Raw genomic sequence first — 23,123 nt, 5'->3', positions numbered from 1 at the left:
GCTTTTCTACCAGCCATAGTCGCAGTACTGCAAAATGACAGTGTGTCACTTCAGCTATTCTTCTTCATCTGACAGGCATGCCAGCAAAATCCTTCCTTTTTGTGTGATGATATTTCAAGAATCTTTTCAACCAGGAATATCAAAGTAAGAATCTTGCTTTTACATTTCTAATGAAGAAGTACTATCTTGCTTTGTAAATTGATGTGGTTCAGTTGAATTTGTTTTCAAATATTTTTTATATATTATTAACTTAAATTAAAAAAGCAGCTGGAAGATGACTTTTTTTTTTTCTGGAAGCATAAATGCCTCTGTTTCCTTTTCTGATCACAGAATGATGTCTTTAGGCATAGAATCAAGTCCATTAGACAGGCCATTAGCAGGTTCATATTTGTCCTTGAGCTCCACATCAGGCCAAACTAGATTGAATTAATTTGATTCTTCTTTGTTCTGATTTTATTTTTGGTGTTAGGATAATTTTGTTTTGTGCAAGTGCTTTATCATAGGCATATTGTTAAGTTTATGGACGGCTTCATTTATTTATTGCTTTGGCTTTATTATTCCTTCAGCTTCCCCAGTAAAAATACAAATGCATTTTCCACTCATTTGCACTGTAATTTTTATTTCAAATGAAATATTCCTTTGCACTGGTTTATACTACTAGTTCAAACAGATAAGCTGACAGCTGCTAGAAAGAGATGGACATGAAATGTTCATAAAGAAAGAGAAAGCTCAGAATTGATAAATCTGGTAGAATGAAAAACTTAGGTATCAAGGTGACATTATCTTATGATGAAAAAATTCACATAGCCTAAACTGAGAGTCTTGGCTGCACTGCAGCGGGAACAATGGGACAGATAGAGAGCAGGTGGTATGTGCTGTGACACGTAGTATTACATGCTTCGGGGCTAGGCCTGGAGACATCTGAATTAAATTGATTAATACATACAAGATGATGGAAACCAAACACTAAGCCTTCGGTCAGGGGAGGTTTGCATCTCAGTTGGATGCATAGTGGGTAGAAGGCAGAGACAGTAAAGGCCACACACATGATGAGCATCACACTGTTCTCTTACCCACGTGTTACTTTTCTCTTTCCTTTTTCCACGATGATTTTTCAAGCCATGTTTGTCTAAGCAGATATTTGCTAGGGATCTAGTAAAAGCTTAGGCACAGATAAGATACAGCTACTTTCTGAGTGCTTTTTTTGTGTATAGCTCTTACATGCTGAATAATTTATCCTCTCTTTGCTCTGCATTCTACAGCGCACGTTTAAGTTGGTTGTGTTTGACGTAAACAAGTAGTGAAAACTAGTTCCACATATCTCCTTTCAACAGCACTGGTACAGTAGGATTGAAAGGATGGGGGCCGATGTATTTCTTCTTCCTGACAGCCTTCAGTTTGGTTTTGTTTTTGTTTTTTGTTTTTACTGACCTAATGAAAGCACTGAATGTGTTTCTGTCTGCTAAGCATGTAATGAAAGAAAAGAAGACAAGCAAAGAGACAGTACAGTAAATACTGGAAAGATATCATCAGCCATCAGGGATAAACTACTGAACAGTACAAGATCAGATAGATTTATTTGGTGTAGTATTAATTTGGTTATTCCTGTCTTAGAATCAGCTCTGTTCTCTTACACATTGCTAAGGAATCAGATTTGTCCCGTGATACATATTTTTCAGGGCTGTCTCTAGTTTTCCTCTTCTCTGAACCTCATGCAGCAGTGCTGGTGTTTCAGAAGGCATCCTGCAAGGACATCGTCCTATCAGCATCCATTGGGCCATGAAAGGATTGGGCGAAAATGGGATGCTCTGGGGTTGCCTTCTGTAAACAAACTCCTAGTTCATGTGGCTGCGAGGAAGACATAAAATTGAAGTGCATCTTAGTCTTTTACAAAAAAAAAAAGTAGATCTCAGGAATTTGAAATACAGTTCAGGTTCTTGAGATCCTCATGACTGTAAAACAAACCAATTCGGCAGCTTGAATTTTAAGAGGGAAATTCTTATGGCAATTCCCGGTACTCTTCTAATCACAATATGCATTGTGGGCAGAAGTAGCAGTAAACATTTCCAAGACTTGCAATGGAAAAATAGGGCTTTTGATATGTGTAACTATGTTAGAAACCAAGTAGAGGTACATTAGCAAGACTGTAAGCTGTACTGAACATGAGGATCCTTGCCTACAAGGATCAAATAATGAAGCTAGAATCAAATTCATGTGCCTTGTAGCAACTGAAAATCAAAGAGATTCCTTGTTAGATATTGCCATGAAAATGGTGAGGGAAGATGCAAACAATTTTACTAAAGAGAGAAGGTTTTGTTTTTCCTGTATCTTAAAATAAAGTATAATCCCTATGAAGGGGACAGTGCATCTTTGGACTGGGAGCTTCATGCACTGTCTTCACCAGAATTTCATTGTCACTCATACTGCTGTTCCACACCAGCAGTTCATGACTAAGAACAGGGAATGGCAATTAAAATTAAAAGCAGCTAGTTGTCATTTTGCTTCTGGCAGGGGTAGCCTGGTCAGGGGCAAAGTACAGCACTGGGAGGAAGCGTGAGCCAGAAGTTTCGGGTGGATGCAGATGAGGTCATTTTGGTTTGGGCCATTCTGAGTGATGACTGTAGTGAGTTCAGCGACTGTAGCTGTCCTGCTGGGAGTAGAAATTACGAGCAAGGGCTGGGAAAATGTAAGAAGTAACATGACTTTAATTTTTCTGTCACCAGATGTGGCCAGCCCAGACTTTGCTTTCCCTCCCACACCTCTCAGAAAAGGTAGGTTTTTATAAACTAAATACATTTATCAACTTCAAGGAGTTGTTGAGGTCACTAAGCTAAGCTATTACTACACATCTGCTTTGCTTCCAGAAGTGCACACAGCCAAAATCTCACTTCTAGGCGTGTCCTCATAACCTTTCTGCTGAGGTGGAGAGGGAGGATGAGTGCTGAACCCATCTGCCTTCTGCTGTGGGGCATCCCTTCAGAGCTTCAGGGGCATTTCTTGGTCTGAAGCTTTCCTCTTTTTAAGTGTATCCGTGCAGCTGTTACCAGCCCACAGCTGTGCTCCTACTCATCCATGGACTGCCTTGTTGCTAAAGCCCTCTTGTGTGTAGTCCAGAAACTGCATCTCCACAGCTAGATTGTCAGCTAGCTATCAACTGCATTATAATGTCTGCAACCACACTGGCTCCTTTAAGACCTTCTGCAGCCATGAGGTATTCCTGCTTTGCCTAATGATATTATCTATGTGAAACAAGGTAATTGCATTTTTTAGAAAATAAATGATAACAGCTCCATTTGTCATAAAACATGCCCTTGTGTTTAAAACACCTGTGTAATGGAGTGAATCGCCTAACTTTTTAACTGCTCCAGTAATACAAACTTAGTCTGCACACCAGTAAAGTATCTCTTACTACAAACTGGTAAGATTTTGTGACAAATATCTGCTTTGTCTGCATGTTGTTAGTGCTTTATAGCAGTGGAAAATATGCCAGCAGAGAGAGACTGCAGTAATAACTTAACTGGCAGAGTATCACCACAGGAAGCAAATAATATTCTGCTCTTTCACAGGAGCCAGACAAAAGGAAAACAAATCTCCAAAGCGTTTTGTCAGATATTCACCCACAGACACTCTAAGGAGAGATATGAATGGCTCGCTATGTTTTCCATTTCATTACCACTTAGACTGTAAATACAGGGAAAGATTACTACACTCTCTTAATAATTCTTAGCCTTTATAAATAGATGCAAATAACAAGAAACAGAAAGACATCTAAAAATACAGACTTTGCATTACATGCCAAGGTTTTTTTTAAGAGCATTAATTTTTTTTAAATTAGAGCATATCTATGCCTGATGCTGCACAGAGACCAGGAACCAGAGCTGTGGTCAGCCCGGCCACCACAGCACATGGTACCCACAGGCTGCCCGAGGCCTCCAGGCAGCCCGGTCGGGCATCGCGGTGCCAGGTGAGAGCAGCCTGCCCTGGGCCGTGCTGTGCCTGCCCCAGGCACTGAGACCCGAGATGCAGGTAATAGAAGCTGCTGTCAGCTGGTGCCTAATGCTGCAAGTTGCTTACATCTCCGTTACTAGTTTCCCAGAGTGCTCTGGCGTAGTGTTCCTGCTCAACACCTAACTCGGGCTTGTTTATTTTACCTGGCTCACTACACCTGGTGAAAACTTTGGGATTAAGCAAGGCCCCCTATCCCCAAATCAGTGCACAGATCCTGCTGTTGCTCCATCTAACCCCACTGCGGCAGCAGCAGTTCTGGCATTCTCTGGCTACGAAGAGCTCTGCCCGCTTGCCCCTTTAGTTTTGTTAGTTGGTGGCGTTTTTGTGAAGTTTTGCATGGAACTCACTATGAAGTGAGGCAGGGTAGCTCTGAACCAAGTAACTAATGGCAGTGGGGAGCGTGGGTTCAATTCTGCCTATGTGCTGCAGATGCTTTATGGTCTGACAAAATTTAGCTGCTGGCATCTCCTTTTGCCAGCTCGCCGGACTTCACCTCGGGCTTAGCGCTAGGTAATTGAAGAACCTCTGCGTGCTTTCGAGGGGCCAACGTCTCCACCCCAGCGCAGCCCGCAGCGGGAAGCCGCCTCGGCGTTTGCTGTGAGGAGCCGGACCGGGGCCGGGGCCGGGCAGGGCCTAGGAGCGGCCACGAACGGCCCCGGCATTTCCTCAGAGCCGCAGCCCCAGCGCTCGCCCTCAGCTCGGCGGCCTCGGGGCCCGGGGGGCGCGGCCGCGCGTCAGCTGCGCGCCGGAAGGGGCCGGCGGCTCCGCCATGGCGGCGGGCCCGGAGCTGCGGGAGGTACCGGGGGGTCGCGGGGCGCAGCGGGAGTGGCTGTGCCCGCCGGTAGCTCGGAGGGTTGGGGACTGAGGGTCGTGTGTGAGAGCCGAGCCTGCCGTCTCTGGGTTTAAGACGTGGTTTTGTGTTCACGTCTACGGTTCGGCAGCGCTTCGCCAGCCCCCCGCAAAACGCCCGGTTTGGGGCGTGTGGGGAAATAAACGCCGCCTCTCTTCTTGTGTTCGCGGCGGGTAATTCACCCGTTCGTGCTCGAGCAGAGCTGTGGGTGTGCGGGAACGAGGATGGCTTCGGTTGTTTGTTTGCTGGGGGAAAGTAAAGAGCACCAGAGATGACAGGCAGGATACCTTACCTGCTCTGATTGTCAAGTTATGCACTCAAGTCATGTCTGTGAAGACTTGGCTTTGTCAAACTGTACATTCGCAATAACGTTTGCTTTTTCAGGGGGTTTGTTAGTTTGTAACGCTAGCTAATTAGCAGCTCTTCTCCCTAAAGTATGTGGTATCTGCCAGCAAGCTGCTAGTGATAGTTGGTAGAGTGGAGCATTGCAAAAGAGAGCATTGAAGTATTGCAACTTTATAGTCCAGTGTAACCATATTTTTATCTTCTAAAATACTGCTGGAACAACACTATATAACTAAAAGCTGTCTGTATTTGGTGTTAGGGTGAATATCCTGATTCACAACTTGGTGTCTTACTGGAGCACAGGGGAGTCATTGCATGACTGCAGCTTGCATGAGTTCTTCGCAGCACTGATGTCGTGAGGTTGTCTTGCTGAGCAGAACTGCTGCCTGACGCCCACTGGCAGAGAAGTATTGGATCTCCTTATGACAGCACTTCACAGGAAACCGTATGGTTACTGTAAATGTTCCTCTCACCAGTGTATCATGGGAGATGTGACGGAGGAGGAGATGGATAACGTCACATTCAAAAGTGACACTGTGCTTTCTGATGTTCACATACACTGTCCAAACAAAAGACATCTCATGGTACGGTTGAATGCAGTTGGACAACCAGGTAATGTGTATTTAGACTGATGGAACTGTATTTTAAGTATGTTTGAATATCTTTGAATGGCTGAATCCTCCTTTGAATGGTTGATAGTAATCATTACATATTTTGCTCCGGTTAGAAGCAGAATTGCTTCCTGCTCAGTATTTAGGGAGAGGGCTAACCGGATTGTCCTTGTGAAATTAAATACATAAATTAAAACTATTACTGTGGAATTTGTAGACAGCCCATCTTAAAAAAAAGACAAGTTACTTTCTGAGAAGAAGTAACCACATTAATCTTCATGCAGGCTTAATTTTATTTACCTGTAATCTCAAGACAGCACCTTGGGAATCATGTTAAAAAGTTAGGATGTTTTTTGCATGTAGACTAAAGCCGAGAAGCCATTGGTTTTAAATATTATCACTTAAAATAACAAGGTAATTATTCATGATTTCTATAAAATCTTTAAGCGATGATTTACTATCTATTCCAGAGGAACCTAACAGCTTTGTTTTCTTTTTTGTTTGTTTGTTGAAAAAAGCAATGACAAAGCTCAGTATAGCAATGGACTTACATTAGCAATGGCTCATATAATTCGAAGAGTCAAGGCCTTAGTGGAAATGAATTGACAAATGAATGCCTCTGCCAGTTTGTGGGCTTCTGTAAGGTTGTCAGGGAAAATGACTTTGAAGCTGTTAGTAAAATGTTCTGCAGAAAAGTCTCTCTCCTGCTGTGACAGAAGTGTTAATTGTTTTTTCAAACCTAGTTGTGACTTTAAAAATAAAGAAACTTGCAGTTATTCTAGCGCATGCTAATGTAAAAAAAAGTACAAGAGAAAAGAGGGTCAAAAGGCTTTACAAGGAAGTAGAAACTAATTATGACCTTGATCAGATCAAAATCAGGTAATTAATGCTGTGATGTGTTGTCACAATGCTTAGTATTCATTTGCTGTGATTCTTCTTGATGTCAAGATCTTTTCAACACAACAAAATGAGAGTCAGTGCTATGTACTCTGAAATAAAGGAATTTTCCAGATCAGAACTGGATTGTAGTGTACCAGCTTTAACTTAACAAATGTGACAATAGAACTTCATACACTGTGGAGCTGTTGAAAGCAATAGTGGCAATTGGTTTCCCTTTGGTGAGAATAAATAGAATTGTAAGAAATTCTTAGAATCCTGCTGGTATTGACCTTTTTCACTGGTCATGTTCTTGCTTAAAAAACAAAAGTGTTAGCATGTCAGTATGTCCAGCCTAAGCTGATACGAGACAGATTGCCTATTTGTGCTGTCTCATTCTGTTTTAAGCTGATTTCAAGGTAAGAAGCTGTGTGAATCCCAAAAGACTTTTAAAATAGTAAAAGAAATTCTGTTTACTTTTTACTAGAAAATGTTAGTTTCTTTTAAAACAGGAATTAAATCAACATAAAGACAAAAATTGTAATTTATGATATTAATTCTTCTTTCAACTTGGTTTAAGCTTGTCTCAGCAGAAGTTCTTTTGAAGGATGTAAGAAACCATTCCTTTTCCCAGTTGCTAAGAGAGGTGTTATTAAATCAGGTGAACGTGAACTTGACTGAGTAGATGTTGAGTCAACCAGTAGACTGTGGAAGTGCTTCATTTATTCCTACTGTGACAGAACTTAGTAGCAGAAATATTTCCTCCTAGCAAATAGAACTATATTTCAATATACCTGTATGATTTACAATCTTCTATATTTTTATAATATGTGAAATGCATATCAAAATGTCATGCATATGGAAATTGGCCTATAGATTCTGTTCTTACCTAGTGCTAATCTTTAAATTCTTCCCCCTCCTGCCCCATGTTCTTGCAGTATTCCTGTCGTATTTCAAACTCCTTTGGAACACAGACGATTGGGCATCTGAGAAATCTGGAAGAGAAGCTACAACTGAAAGAGAACACCAGTACAGCAGTGGAGATGAACTGTGTGACAAGGACAGGAATAATCTAAAAAATGAAAGGGAATCGAATACTGAAGGACTAGAAGCTCTGCTGGATGATGATGGAGACTTGGAAGTGGTCAGAAGACCTCGAAGCACTTCTGATTTAGAGGCGGAGGATCTTTCGAGGGATAGGGTATATCCTGTAATTCTGATGAAAGGGAAAGAAGATGCTTTTGAAGACGAAGAACAAGAATGCACTTGCACTGATGTTGTTAAAATAGGTAAATAGTAAGGTTATGTTCAAGGAGAAATGGGATAAGTATCTGTTTGGGCAAAACAAAAGCAAAGTAGCTCTTTCTTATAAATTAAACAAAAGTAGTTAAGTGAAAGGAGATAATAAACCAAACGTAATACTGTGATATTGTAAGTACTTTAAAAACAAACTGCTTTTCTCCAGAAGTGATTTGGGCGGTAGTATAACATGGGGGAACGGTTCTACTTGATTAGAGTGGGGTCTTCAGCATTATCTAGCATTACTATGTAAAATGAACAGTGTTTAGTTCTAGATTTAAAAGGGAAGCATGAACTGACTTTCCAAATTTGCTACTTACTATGGAGCTTGATTTGAACAATGTTTTAAAACAATTATTTCTGCTCCTCCTCCATTTTCACAGAGCATACTATGGCAACCCCCTTAGAAGATGTTGGAAAACAAGTAGGTATTGTACCTTGTATTATCTTGCTATTCATGGATTGTGCTTCAGAATGTGCCCAGTGTAACCGCATCTCTTATCTGAAGGTCTGGCGTGCAGCTTTTCTTCTTGCTGACTACGTTCTGTTTAAACGGGACATGTTCAGGTGTTGCACAGTACTAGAGCTTGGAGGTGGCACTGGAATTACAAGCATTATCATGGGAACAGTTGCCAACAGAGTTTATTGCACAGGTAAGGCACTTGCTTTTAATGAAATATTTTCATGAAACTCCACAAAGCAGTATTTTCATCCTGGGATTTTCATCCTCATCTATTCTTTTTTTAATTAATAATTTGTTATCGATGTGTGTAAAATTGTGTTTATTGAAAAGTAGCAATAACTTTCACAACAGGATGAAAAGCAGTAATATTTCTAGGTGCAAAAGCTTTAAAAAACAATATGTTGCTGTCAGTTCAGGATAGTTTGCCCGGATTAAAGTACAGCAACCTAACGTTGTTATTCAAGGATTACTCAGAGCTTAGTACTGAAAGACACAAGCAAGAAGGATGCTAGGGAAGCAGTTATCAGGGGTGAGAGTTGCTCTGAATTTTCCATAATCTCATCAGCTTGACGGAAATTTAGAGAGTTAGTCCAAGAGGTCAGGGGCACACACAGCACATGTAAAATAATCTTATTTTGAATATTGTCATCGCTTTTTTCCAGATGTTGGTGACGATCTTCTGGCCATGTGTGAGCAAAATGTTGCATTAAACAAACATTTGATGGAGCCAGGAGGTAAGTGCTGTGCAGTCGATACTTGTACGATTGCCTAACTGTGAATTCCTTTGGGATTAAACAACATAAGTCATTGGCAAGGTGGTGTGTTCACAAGTAAAATTAACCTTTTGTCTTGGTTAAAAGTCACTCATTTAGAAAGATAGAAGAAATCTATACGTGGTCCATAATGGAACAGCTTCCTTTGGAAAAGAGCAAAATACTTGATCTTTCTTTGGTCGGCAGTTAAGACCAGCTGTGGTCCAGTCATTGTGTTAGTTTCACTGAGGTACTTGGAGGATCACAGATGTCTAGGTGCCAAGGGTCATGTAAACAGTGTGTAAATGACAGAGGTGGAACTCTGAGAAGTATTTTGCACGTGAGGCATGTAAAAGAGAAAGTGGGGTGTTTCTGATCCTTAAGTTCATCTTATATTCCTTTTGTCAGGGGTAACTGGTTTTGTAAAGTAAATGATTTGATGTTCAACCTTACTTGTTTCATGTGTCCTCGTAATACATCTTTATCACTTGTTGCAGCACTGGCTGAAAGGCCATTTGACTGTTGTGGTCTTTCTTCACCCACAGGAGGAGAAATTAAAGTAAAGGAACTTGACTGGCTGAAAGATGAATTCTGCACTGGTAGGTACTTGTAATGGGTCCTTTGTGATGATTTTTTTCCTCTCAAATCCATCAAGAAAAGTTCGCTCCACTATTTAAGTAGACAGCCAGTCTTCCAGCACCCATGGCTCTGGTAAAATAGCTGAAAGTTCACTATTGTGTTTGGGGGTGTCGTTGCCATGTGAATGAGTAAGAAAAGGATTACTGATAGGTTGAGGATAGATGAATAGTGGTTGTCCTTTGCTTAGTGAGATGAAAATTCAGAAGTGCAAATACAGTGTGTCATTATGTGGCGATACCAAAATCCAAGTACAATGACGTGGATTTGTATAAACCAGAATTTGATGTGATGGTATTGTATTACTTACAATGGCTTGCATACAAAACAATGAAAGGTGGGGAGGAGGACAGGTGATCTCTTGCAGGTGTATAAATCTTTTTTCCAAATGTAGTGATGAATGTGTTGTATTTTACATATTTGGAAAGGGAATATGGTTTGCTACTTTCAGTAAAATAAAAGGCAGCTAATGTGAGTAATTTTTAAAGTGCAATTAACAGTAGTAAAGCAGATCATTAAAGCTTTCTAGTAGTTACAAATATCGACCTTTCGTAAAAGAAATTTAAGGTCAACACAAAATTATAGCACTTGGGTGTATGAATCCTGCTTTGCTTTTTAGGGTATGGTATCACTTAACTGTAGTAGTTCGATGTAATGATTCGAAAAATAGAACAACTATTTAAGGAAGTAAAACCATCCTTTACACTTTCAAAAGCCTCTCTACGACCTTAGAAATTTTCATGAAATGATAACATTTAATACTGCCAGTTGAAGAGGCTGTGTGATTTTTAGACCATCAGAGAGAACATCTAAAGTTTAACCAAGTCTAAATTTTAGAAAGCATAACTAAGTAGGAATCTTAAAAAAAAAAAAAAATCAAATTTTGCATGAAAATGCATTTGTTTTCTAGTTAAATCTGTGATCTTCCTACAGGGTAGTAATGGGTTGTAAATTCTTACGTCAAGGAAAACTTACTCGTGCCAGTCGATCCTGAGAGGACTGGACATATGGCACAGAAAGCAAAGGGCTGCAGGGAACTTCAGGGAACAAACGGAGGCTGTGATTTCCCTGTAGTGGGATGCTCTGCTTACTGAGTAGCAGATGAGCAGAGGAGTTAAAATGTTTGTTTGTTTGTTTTTAAGTCTATCAAACCCTTGAGCCAGTTAACCCTGTACACCAAAACCATCTTTGTTGTTACAGATCCTGAAGCTCTTTTTAGCTGGTCTGAAGAAGAGATTGCTGATTTGCATGACCACTGCACTGTGATAATGGCAGCTGATGGTATGAAAATGTAAACAGTAAACTTTTTACATCAAACACTTGAGCATTATGAGTAAATAACATAACCGTATCTATTTTGCTTTGGAAATCTAACAGATCAGATCCCTACCAAATTTGTCAAACCTCTGCCATGTGTTCTTGTCTTTATTTTTTTTTAAACAATTGTATTTACAATCTGAATTAGCAATAGGAGAAGAGACACTGAAAACATCCACTAACCTTTTCTTTCATTTTATGTGGTAATTTTTTGTAACTAAATAAATTATTCAGAGAACATAATCACACATAAGTGATGAAATTGACTTTCAGAAAAAAAAAAAAAAAGTTAAATGTTGTTGTCCTACCTTTGTCTTGCATCAGATAACCTCTGTACAAACAAAGGTTGATGGCCTAAATGACGTGTTCTGTAATGTGGGAAAAAAGTCTCAAGCATTGCACTTACCCTTAGAGCGTGTCCCTTCGGACATCTTCCGCTTATTTTCCATTCTTGCTTAATGGAAAAAAAAAAAAAAAGACAAGCTAGCTTATCTGTATAGAAAAAGTTCTTTTAATATCTATGTAAAGGAGGATCGTGTTTAGTTATGATATTGAAAGATACTGGAAAACTGCCTTCCAAAGAGATGCGCTGATAGTGGTATTATTTACTGCCTTTTTTATTCTTATTATTAAATGAAGGAGGCCCTATACATTGTGATATCATGCCTTTTTTAGCTTTGCAGTAAGATATTTCCAGGATGAGGGAGATTTTGTTAAAGTTTGTAAGTTGCCTGACGGAAGGGATTCCCACAGACACGAGAGAAATCTTTAAGAAGGTCTGACGTAAAGAGCAGCAGTGGATATTGATACCGGGTCAGTTGTTGCCATTGAAAATATAATACTTCGGGATTTAGCTAAAATAATGACTTATTTGATTAGAATAATCTAATTAAGGTTTGTTGTTGTTTCATGCCTGAGATTTAAGTACTACTCTTAAATGTACATACTCTGCTCTTTTTCCTGTAGTGTTCTATGATGATGACCTGACAGATGCCTTGTTCAGAACGCTGTACAGAATCACACACAACTTGAAAAAATCTTGCACAGTTTTCCTAGCAATAGAAAAGAGGCAAGTATTACCAAGAAGCACTAAAATTTTACATGCTTACCTTTATTTGGAAGAAACCCCTGATTTACTTGAAGTTTGTTTTATGATTGTCATTGAATTGGTTGATCAAAGGCTGCAGTATATGCCCAATAAATGCATTTGGTTTTATACTTATTTAATCTTTATCAGTTCAGACTTTTACTTCCAGAAGAGTTTGGCTTTTGTGACGTTACTTTTGTCTTGCATCAGATAGATAACCTCTGTGCAAATAAAGGTAAATAGTTGGCTAGTCTGATCTGCAATACTTTACAAAGTGTGCCGTGTATTTAGGAGGTCATAGACTAAAGTGTCGAGTAGAGTGAAGGAGCTTAGAATGAGGACATACGTCTCCCAGCCTGCATCCCTCCATAACAATTTCTCTTGTGTTTCCTTTGAAGGAATTGTTGTATGTTTTTGAGTACTCACATGTTGTAGTCCATTCATGAAGTAATGTATACATAGTCCACGTGTAAAGATGTGTAAGCAGTAGCTATTCATATGATTTGTTGCAAAGCGTTTCTCCCAGAAGAGAAGCTAGTAATTTTGTTGAGGCAAAATGCGCTAAAATCAGTGGAGAGGTTCATCCAAGACTTCCTGGCTTATTGATAGCATGTCTCATCTGCTTTTCGGGGGCAGCAGGGTTACTTCTTTGTGAGAGTTAATTACACTGAGAAGACCCACATTTGCCATTAGCTGAAGAAAGTCACATAGCTCTTTAAGATGCCAGTATAGGAGAAAGGTTTTAAATTAAATATTTTGTTGCCAGACTGAACTTCACTTTAAGACATATGGATATTACATGCGAAGCCTACAGCCACTTTAGAAATACTCTAAATGATTTGGAGAATCTCCAGGATGGAAAAATGAAATATAATGTGGAGCCCATTAAGCCTGATTTCTGCCAGTTTCTCAGTTATGAACGGATCGAGCAGTTGGTAAGTGGCATTCATTAAAATAAATGTAATGTGTTGGGCTAATAATCTCAAATTAGATTTTAGCTGTTTACTTAATATGAAGTAAGAACAGGAGAATAAATATTACCTTCTTATTTCCATTTAGCTGTTTATTATTTTAAAATAATTCTTGTCCGTGCTTACATAATCTATACTAAATTGACATAATGTGCCCTTTTCTATTAGGGAGCAATACAATGGCTTAGATTGTTTCTTAACCTCTGAGGAAATGAGTGCAATTTCCATTACTTTGTAAAATATAAATGTTGCGATTGACTAGAAAACGGACCAATATCTCTTTTCATTTATTTGCTTGTAATAGAGCTGTCATTTTATAGTTTTCATAATTCCTTTCTCAGCTCAGGGTTAAGGTAATAATATTCTAATACCTATGAAGAAGTCGATTAGTAGTAAACTTCTGGTATTCAGAAGTGTATCAGATACATTATTTCTGGTTTTCTAATTACATTCCAAGCATTCATGGTTCTCTCTCTCGCTGTATTTTTTTCCCATTGTATTCTCTTATGAATATTGTGCAGGCTAGCTAGTAGCTTGCTAGCTTCTATAGTGATGCAAATTAACTGACCTTTTGGGAGAACTTGCAAGTATTATAGTGGAGTGCAGATCTATTACCATGTAGTCAATGTGCTATTGCTATGTCTACTACAGTATGTGTGCATAGTAAGATTCTGGGGACCACAGTTGTTTTGTGAGATTGATTTATTTTTCTTGTTAGTGCTGACACCTTCAGGTACCAAGTTTTGCACATATGATTTATAACAACTTTTACAAGCGTAAAAATATAATACAGGTTATATCTAAATGTGTAAACTCGTTCCCTGCATGCTTTTTGTGGAAGGTTGCTACTGGTCTTTGAAATAGATGCATTTTTTAAAACACACAAGTGGTTTTTTTATTGTGAAGTACACTGCCACAATTCGAGATGTCATGGTGATGAGTATACGATAGTCTGATTGCTAATCTTTATATAACCGGCAAAGCTTATACTGATTTGTTCCACAAAAATGAAGTGGTCTGTTTTTCATCTTTGATGTACAATGGATTGAGAAGTGTGTGTGTGTATAAAACATGCATTTGTGGGACCTTGATTCCTCAGTAAATCAAGTATTTTTTCAGATGTATCTTTATTGGCATTATTGGAAGCATTTGTCAACACAGGCTAAGAAAAAGAGCAAGATTCTCAGTCAAAATGCTGCAAAAAATTATGTAGACCAATGAAACAATTTTAAGAAACTACTTGAATTACACTACTTGTTGTAAAAATAGAAAATAAAAAAATCCGTGCTGCAGGAATAAAGAACTCGATTCTGTTGCTCTGTCTCAAGGACAATTTGGTGGTCATTCTAAGAGACTAGAGAGTTGGATTGACTATAAAGTACAGAGTGTGTCTTAAAAGTTGTGTTAGAGTGTGCATGTTTAACATTATCAAGTAACAGTCTGCTGGTCTGAGAAAATAACTATAAATATTTTTTCCCCTCCTATAGGAATTGTGGAAGATTATTGCTGATCAGCTAACGTGACAGGGACATGAGAAGACAGAAGATATTTATTGAAGGACAATGACTTTTTTTTGGATGTTTATTAAAAAAAAATCCTGGTGGAGCCGAGTTCTCAGAAAGTAATTCCACGCAGATTTGCCTTACCTCAATAAGTTTTTGTTTTGGCACTTAGGACATGGTTTCTTTGCTTCTGGTATGAAGCTGGTTAATGTTGATCTTCCGAGTACGTGCTGGATGAGAAGTGGGCTGTGACACAGTACTGTGTGCTCTCCAGGACTGATGGCTTAGGTTTTAGATTCTGACAAAGAGGTATTTAACCTTTTTCTGCATGGCTGATTTGCAGATGTCATGCATATTCCCTTCGGGTTTTCTGAACATGGACACTGTTCTCAGTCTTATCCCGAGTTCCACAATATGTGTATTTATGGACACTTGTGAAACAGTCCTCTGTCATGAACTTTTCTTTAAACAGTCTGTTTATGCAACGTAGTTCTTTGGTTTTGGTTTGTATAAATCATTCTAGTTAGGGCAACTGTCTCAACTGAAAGGAGACAAGATACATTTTGTCTGAGCCTCTAAAAATGTTCCACATAGGTCTCGGAGTCATGCTGGCATTTTAAGCTATTCTGTGCTCACCAGCTTGAGGATAGGAAGGTGCCATGTGATGTGACCTCCCCCTCTTTAAAAGTTGGAATTCTGAATGTATACATGTGAGGCAGGGGAGAAGGAGGTGACCCACGTCTTGCCCGTGAGGGGCTTTCAGTGCCTTGGCTTTTGGATTAAAGTACAACATACTTATCAACTCTCTCCTGTGTTATTAATGAAACCAAAGTTCACAGTATTTGTACTTACTATAAATGTTACGTGTACTATCATGTTTATATCACTTGCCATATGTACACTGTCACTTAAGTTCTTGTGCCTACTGGATTCTTTAGCATTACGAGAATGTTATGATAAAGCTGTCCCAGTCTGTGACTCGTGGGAGTGTGCATACATTACATCAGAAGCATCTGGTTGTCTTCTTGGAAGTCTGTTCTACATTTCGTTTAGTTTGGTTGTTTTAGGTCAATTATTTCGTAACCTTAATGCTCATTTACATGAAGACATATTTTTTCTATTTTTCATGTTGTTTAATGAGATGAAAGGTCATTAGATGAAGATGGCCTTTTCCTTTGCTTATAGCCAATCAAAGAAAAAATACGTTATGTTGGCATATACCTGCCTAGATTATTGTAGAAAACTCTCAGAACCCTCATTTAAAGCTGAATGATAAAACAAGCAAAGAAAACCCTATATTTTAATCCAAAGATTCCGAAACCAGAGTTCTTGGTTTTGGCGTGTAGTGGTTTTGGCAACATGCCACCTCTACCGTCCTGAATGACCGTCTTAACAGTTAGAACCTAAGCCATAGACTAAATGAACTCTGTGGACATTTTATGGACATTTCACAGGGGTGGTTCATGATATGTGGGTATAAGTTGAAGGATAGTGATCAATGAGCACATACTGGAGACGGTGGGACCTGAGCATAATGTAAATGGTGTGGAATAAGGGGTGGACATTGCACTGGTTTTGTCCGGGATAGAGTTAATTTTCTTCCTAGTAGCTTGTGCTATGTTTTGGATTTGTGATGAAAACAGTACTGATAACACAGTGATGTTTTAGAGTTGCTGTGCAGTGGTTACAGAGCATCAGGGTCGTCTCTGTTTCTTATGCTGCCCTGCGGGTGAGTAGGAAGGGAAGGGGATGCAGCCAGGACTGCTGACCGCAGCTAACCAAAGCCATGTTCCATACCGCGTGGTGTTGCGCTCAGTAATAAAAGCTAGGGGAAAGAAGGAGGTGGGAGGGACGTTTGGAGGTACGGTGTTTGTCTTCCCAAGTTGCCGTTACACGTGGTGAATCCCAGCTGTCCTGGAAATGGCTGAACACCCGTGGGAAGTGGTGAATGATTCCTTGTTTTGCGTTGCTTGTGCACGCAGCTTTTGCTTTACCTATTAAATTGTATTTATGTCAAACCATGGATTTTTTCATGTTAACGTTTCCAATTCTGTCCCCCGTCCACCTGGGGGAGTGAGAGAGCAGCTGTGTGGTGCTGAGCTGCCTACTGGGGTTAAACCGGAGAAGTTTGTTTTGCAATGTTATTAACTGTGACAAATTAACTGAAGAAAACTGTTTTTGAATGTAGCTGCTCATTTAACTAGTGATTTTTCTGAAGGTTATAGCAAGAGATGAATGTGAACTGATGTGAAATAGTGTGTGTAGTTAAAGAAGAGTTTTACTTGCACAGGAATTCTGAACGCCTTTGGAATTATCAGCAGAAACTCATCCAGGTAGGGGGGTACTCCAAATCTCTTCAACATAGAATTCAGTCACTTTACCACAACTGGCTTAAATTAGCATCTGAGAATATATGTATATACCTGTGTCTTTGTTTGAGTAAATATGAACATCACTGCTGCTTGGGAAGCAAGCCGAAATAGAATTTCCTCCTGAAGACATAAAGCTAATCTTTCTGTTGAAGGGAAACAACTACTTTGGGGGTTCGGTGACGGAGGTCTACGGGTCAGCTTGCAAATTTGGATATGACGCTTATCACTGATGATAAGGAATAGTCAAAAACAGGCAGTAATTCTAAGAACACAAGAATTGCAGAGTCTTAGAATGCCTTGGCTTTGCAATATAAATGAGAGAGAAGCATAGGCTGACGCACCAGGGAACTGGCTGCTGCTACTTAAGGATACTTAGTAAGGACCTTTTCAATTTTGTTCTTAATCATGCTTTAAATAGGTCACACATGGTAGTATTTTTTAGAACTCATCACATAAATTTACACCTTGTTTGTTAGGATGATTAAAAGTGGAAAATTGCTTAGTGTTAAGCATACAGATCATGACTGGAAACCAAGTTAGTGCCTACAATGATAATACTTCTGGCACGTTACCTGTATGTATATGATCAAGAAGGTGTTTTGTTGTTTTTTTCCTAATAAAGCATGATTTTAAAAAAAAATGGTATGCTTGTGGGGTGGTGCATCTGAATTTTGAAAAATTCCAACAGGTAATGTTCTTAGATTTTTGCCAGTCCTGTCTTGCAAGTGATTTTTTTGCTGTGTGTTAGATGCAGTTTGCTATGATTCTAAAATCATAGAAGAGAAAATATGCTGGGAGGGGTACTGGTGTGGACAGCGCTCCAGTATAAATTGCATGTGGCTTTCTGGTCCTACAAAAAAGTCAAAGTATTCAACATCAGTTTGGATTGTCTCGGACTTGTGAGCTACAAGGAAAGAGTTTGCACATTTTATTGTCAAACACTTAAGAGCTCTGCTGGCTTATTCATATATTTCTTTTGGATCACCTTGTAGTGAGTAGGAAAATAAAAAGGTCTCTTTTTTATTTGCAAACCAGTAAATGTTCCTAGTCTGTATTACCCGTTTCAGCACCAAATGTTTCTACTCTTCTGTGGAGTTGAGGTTGGAAAGGTTTCACGCAGAAAACCGCCTTTCTCCTCAGCTAAGTAAAGGTGGGCTGCTCCTGGGGACACCTCCAGGTCTGGCTGGTCAGCCAGATGGGGTGTCTTGGGGACAGACACGTGGTGAGGGTGGAGGGCAGCCTGCGCAACCCCTGCAGGGCAGTACTTCTGGTGAAGGAGCGGGGTGTCTTGGTTGTGTTGGGAAGCAGAGATAGATGTGTAGATGTGACCTTCTGGTAGGATTTTGGTTTGAAACAAACTGATTTTTCTTTTGTCCCACGACTGTTTTGAAATAATACACCTGTCCTTGGTCCCCATGCTTCAGATGAAGATGCCTAGCATCCCTGTCCTTCACTCAAGAGGAACACAGATGACAATTCTAGATACTGGTCAAAAGAAGAACTTTGATGTGACATTTGAATGAGCCCTGCAAGTTGGTAACGTTTGTTTCTTTTCATTCTTTGTCGATGTGAAACTCAGCAGCTCTGTGGTGAACTTCTGTTTGCAAAAGTAAACTTCAGTGTGTCTTTCTGTATTAGAGAAGTTGTGAGATAATCGCTTTATTAGAGGATTTATAGATGTTTAACTCAGTTCTCACGTGTAGGTGGCTATTCATACATCGTACTTGCAGCTCCATCTGCTGTGCAACACTTCGAGTCAAAACATTTTACAGCTTGTTAAACACCCGTGTTGTTAAACACTCTGTTCTTTTCTGTTTTAACAGTATTGTGGGTTTGTGTAACAGTTTAGGTTGAATACACAGTTCTGCACTTCTGCTGACTTGCAGATGTGTGTGTTAGAGATGACATGACTGGAAATAATCACAAGAAAGGCAGTGTATATTTACTAACTTTTTAACAGTACTTTTAGGATGCTGCCTCCAGCAGTTTGGGATTCTCAGGAAACATTTTAGGAAGTAGTGGACGTAACTTCTTGGCTGTGCTAGGAACTTGTCATTCATTAGAAAATCAGAGCTTAAAGTGGAGCTCCAAGTTATAGCAGATAAATTTCATGAGATCAGCTCTTCGTTGTTTTAACTTGACTGTTCCAGTGAACTTTCGCGTACACCACTAGTTCCAGTTGGTTTTCATTTTCACCAGAGACTTGAGGGTTCTATCCCTCATGGCTGCATTTCTGTTATTTTTCTTTTTTTTTCCTCCATTCTTATGGTTGCATTTCTGTTTTGCATTGTATTTTTCCATCCTGGTGGACATCTTCATGAAAATTGAAGAAAATTTTGTGAGCTTGAGATTTCTACTCTGTTTCATGTCAAGATCAATAAGCCAACGGACTCCAGCATCTTTCCTTAGAGAGCCAATGTAATGCTGGACTGTCTCCAGTGGGGTAGCACAATGTGCTCAGAGTAAATTGTGAAATCAATTATTTCGCAACAATAAAAATGACTGGAGTTGATTTTGGAAAACCTTAAGTGTACATTAGCAGCGACCTTGCAGTATTGAATGATGTTATAAACATTCATCTTGCTGTTTCTGAAGCACAGACCTACCTCTTGCTAGAGATCTTAAATAGAATAAAGAGAGGGGAAATAGCAAAGTGGATTTTTGTACTTTTCCTGGTGCTTTACAAATAAATCGTGTTAATTATACAAATAGAAATGAGAGGAGTCCCGGTGAGAAAATGAGATTCCCTGAAACCTGTGAGGGGGAGATTCACGGAAAGAATCAAAGAAAATCCTAGAAACCAGCACAGGGAATTAATTCTTGGAAAGACAGTGGGACTTGGAGGGGTAGGAGCAATCCTACAAAACTGAGGGAAATCTTAGAAAGCGGCGTCGGGCTTTCCCTGGAAAGCCAGGAGTTGGGGGGATCAGGGTTGGGGGGTGCAGTCCTACACAGCAAAGTGGGGTTTGTCAAGGAGCAGCACGGGAAACTCCTAGAAAGGAATGGGATGGGGAACATCTGAAAAACAATAGGAGAAATTCAGGAGCCCGAATTTCTCGATTATGCGTACAAGTAAACAATGTATGATCTTTTTTTTTCTTCAATGTCCTTTTATGTAGAGGTAGCAGCCTGCTAAAAGATGAAGATGCAAGTAAACGTGTTTGTGGAGAAAAAAGAGGGTAGGTTGCTGGGGACAAAATGAGGAAGCAAGTCCTCAGTTTTATTCCGTCTGTGCAGTTGCCTTATTCCTTGCAGTGAGCAAGGCACTTTTGGAAGCCAGTTTCTACATGTGTTGAGTCTTGGCTTGCCTGCCTTTGAAGAGCCCTAGTTCAGTTGATGGGCTACCGGGCTGTAGCTGAGCCACACACAGCCTGTGTCTGTCTGAACTGTGATCACTGTAGTGTATGTATCATGTTTTGCTCTGTTAGCTACAGGTCACGTGTATAGTCTTATATCATGCTTTATTTTGATATAAGAATAGGCAGCTGCAGTAGAAGCAGTCCTGCTTTCAACCCCCTTGTGCTTTTATTATTATTATTATTATTTTACTTGTATATTTTCCACTTCCATAATTTTGGTTATAGCAGTTTTGCAATCTGAGTCAGTTTTCGAATCCAAGGACATCTAATTGCAAGTGTATCTCTCTATTAGCTCAACAAACTAATTCAGCTGACTCCTGTGTTCCTGTACAAGGTCATCAGCAGAGTTTTGTTGCTAAGGTTACAACGAGCAAGCAGACCACCTGTTTTGAAGACAATGGATCGCTGGGTTGGCTTTGGAGTTCCACAAAACCATGCTCCTAACAGGTGTGGATGAATGCACCAGAACATGGCATTTTAGGAGCTGTATTACTTGTAGTCAGATTGCCAGAAGTGCTGACGCCAGATGCTGCTGTTGCTTTTAAAGGCAGTTTTTGGTGCTGAGTCTAGAAAACTAAAGATTGTTTCTGAAAAATGGATATTGAATTCCTGTGTATCTGCTTGTTGTGAAGTGTCAAGAATAGTTGCCTGTCATAAACTTCAAGAGATTTTTTTAATATAAAAGTAAATTGAGAATTATTCTCTTTGTGCTTATAAGACGTCTTTAAGATGCAGTTCAACTTGTGAGTGTGGTGATGGTGTTGGTAACCTGGAAAACACAGCTGGCAAAAAAAAAAAAGACCTTTTCTGTATATTAATCCCAAAGGGAAGGGACTGAAAATGTGCTAAGACCCATGTGATGTGACATAGAAAACTGGGAAGGAATGAAGGTAGGAAGTAAGCAATACCTGCCCGTTTCTTCCTGCATTTTGAAACGTGATTTCGTTCATTTGATGACATGGTCAGTGAGAAGCCAATTATTGCTTAGCAAAAACAATGAGGCTCTAGTCTTGAATGGGATTTGTGAAAGCTGCTGCAAAGAAGCTGCTTCTTTATTGCTTCTTCTGTGTCTAGTTAAAGTCCTGTTCCTTCCTCACTTTCTCTTACCTTCTAGAGAGAAGATTATGCAGTGGTTTTCACAGGACAAAGTATAATTTGTTGATTAATGTGCTGTTGCCTAAAGACTGACCAGGTGAGCACATTGTGATGTGCATAGGTAAAAGAAAATGGAAGAAAAAAGTCCCTACCTTATACCATACTGAAAGCTGGTGCGCTAGCAGGGTGAAGGTTCATCCTGAAAGGTCCTGCCAAGAGAGGACCAGAACTGTGTTGTGTTGCCAGCAGAGATCAGTCAGGTGTGTCGGTACAGTATGTTGCCTCAGAGGTGGCTTCTTCCAGCAGATGGCACATGGAGTTCCCTTTAACAATACCGTCACCCAAATAAGTCACAATATCTACATGTATATGTGATTACGGATTGCTTGCCTAGGCCAGTCTGAGAAGCATCTGGAGGAGGAGATGTAAAGGAACTTCCCTGGGTCCTTCAGCAAGGTGAGTGTGCTCTGTCAGCTCCTGCTTCCTTTGTAGGAGGGGTTTTCTGTAGTACAGATAATGACAGTAAATTGTACTGTGTAAAAATTATCTTGGTTTGATGGATGGTCTTTTCCACTGGTTTCTTATTACTAATAATAATTCCGAGAGAACATGAGTCTTGTTTTATGTTTTTGTTCCAAGGGCTTGAGCTGATCAGGCAGTGCAGATAGTAACAGTAGCACCAGCCATAAAGAAAATATGTTCTTTAGAAAAGGAAGAAGACAGTTTAGCGTAGGAACGTATGACCCAAAAATGTCTTTCCAGTCTTTTAAGTGCAGTTTGTTGCTAGCACAAGAGCCTGTGCCATGCGATCCCTTGGGAGCTTTGGTTCGAGTGGATCATCTCTCCTCCGCTCCTCAAGAAATGCCGTTCGTTTTCCCATTTCATTGGGGGGGGGGAATTGTAGTGGGTCAGATAGGGACTAGTGAGATGGTAGTTAATAATTAGCGGCATTAACTCCTGCCTCAAAGCTGAGGAAAATAATGCAAGTTTGGCAAGAAGACGAACAGTCAGTTGGGCAGAAGGTACTGTGAGGGGTAGCGTTCACTGCTCCGCAGGGGCCCAGCTCCAACCCTGCGGCGGGCTGTGAGGAGCAGGGGGTTGGTTTGGTGTTTCATAGCCAAGCCGCCGTCTTCCTCGCAGCTTTGGGCTGCCGGGTGTTTCTCGTTGTCATGGGCTATGAGAGAGGCGAGAGCTCTGCCTGCAGGGACAGGCACCTCCTGCGGCCACCTGCACGCCCGCACTGCTTGCGGCGAAGGGGCCGGCCCCTGCCGGGCGGCTGCCTCCATGCCCCGGCCGCCGGGGGGCTGCGGGGGCTGAGGAGGCGCCGGGCCCCGCGCTGCCGCTCCCGCTCCTCCCTCACGGCCCGTGCGCGCCCCCGCGCCCGCCTTGAGCCGCCGGGGGCGAGCCCGAGTCGCGCGCCCCCATTGGCCGTGGGGGGCGGCGGCGGCGGCACCGATTGGCTGCGGCGCGCGGAGGCCGGGCGGGGCGGGGCGGGGCCGGGCGGGACGCGGCGGCGGCGGGGGGCGAGCGCGGGGCCGGGCGCGGGCGGGAGCTGCGGAGCCCCGCGGGTGCGGTGAGAC

The 23,123-nt window shown here is 40.7% G+C and overlaps 2 protein-coding genes across 8 annotated transcripts in view; both read left to right on the top strand.

Annotated features, from left to right (window-relative positions):
• The first annotated feature begins 4,728 nt into the window (after window positions 1–4,728).
• On the top strand, window positions 4,729–18,116 carry METTL22 (methyltransferase 22, Kin17 lysine). Of its 3 annotated transcripts, none has more exons than XM_035548939.2 (11): window positions 4,729–4,804; window positions 5,463–5,815; window positions 7,629–7,979; window positions 8,373–8,413; window positions 8,498–8,642; window positions 9,115–9,186; window positions 9,750–9,803; window positions 11,041–11,121; window positions 12,124–12,226; window positions 13,011–13,179; window positions 14,703–18,116. In XM_035548939.2, exons 2-11 carry the CDS (start codon window positions 5,626–5,628, stop codon window positions 14,736–14,738), a joined length of 1,242 nt encoding a protein of 413 aa, XP_035404832.1. In that variant the 5' UTR covers window positions 4,729–4,804; window positions 5,463–5,625; the 3' UTR covers window positions 14,739–18,116. The 3 variants fall into 3 exon arrangements, with proteins under 3 accessions (XP_035404832.1, XP_035404829.1, XP_035404831.1); XM_035548936.2 differs by having other exon boundaries at window positions 9,702–9,803; window positions 14,703–17,715; XM_035548938.2 differs by having other exon boundaries at window positions 8,373–8,642; window positions 14,703–17,715.
• Window positions 18,117–21,705: 3,589 nt separating this feature from the next.
• Window positions 21,706–23,123, top strand: part of ABAT (4-aminobutyrate aminotransferase) — a 60,264-nt gene continuing 58,846 nt past the window's right edge. Inside the window, exon 1 of one of the 5 annotated variants that reach the window (XM_050713796.1) lies at window positions 21,706–21,999. The gene's annotated coding sequence lies outside the window, so the exon portion shown is untranslated. Of the gene's footprint in view, window positions 22,000–22,507; window positions 22,566–23,040; window positions 23,117–23,123 lie in introns of those variants that run through there. The other 4 variants (XM_050713797.1, XM_050713798.1, XM_050713795.1 and 1 more) reach the window with 4 other exon arrangements.

The sequence above is a fragment of the Cygnus atratus genome, chromosome 15 (assembly GCF_013377495.2).
Source record: "Cygnus atratus isolate AKBS03 ecotype Queensland, Australia chromosome 15, CAtr_DNAZoo_HiC_assembly, whole genome shotgun sequence".
Classification (NCBI taxonomy): Eukaryota; Metazoa; Chordata; class Aves; order Anseriformes; family Anatidae; genus Cygnus; species Cygnus atratus.
This window is presented reverse-complemented; position numbering and strand designations above follow the sequence as displayed.

Excerpts from the sequence above, each read along its gene's own strand:
- METTL22 (XM_035548938.2), top strand. The coding sequence starts at position 5,626 with ATGACAGCACTTCACAGGAAACCGTATGGTTACTGTAAATGTTCCTCT. Across the intron at positions 11,122-12,123 it reads TGTGATAATGGCAGCTGATG|TGTTCTATGATGATGACCTG; the intron begins GTATGAAAATGT and ends TTTTTCCTGTAG. Across the intron at positions 12,227-13,010 it reads TTCCTAGCAATAGAAAAGAG|ACTGAACTTCACTTTAAGAC; the intron begins GCAAGTATTACC and ends TTTTGTTGCCAG.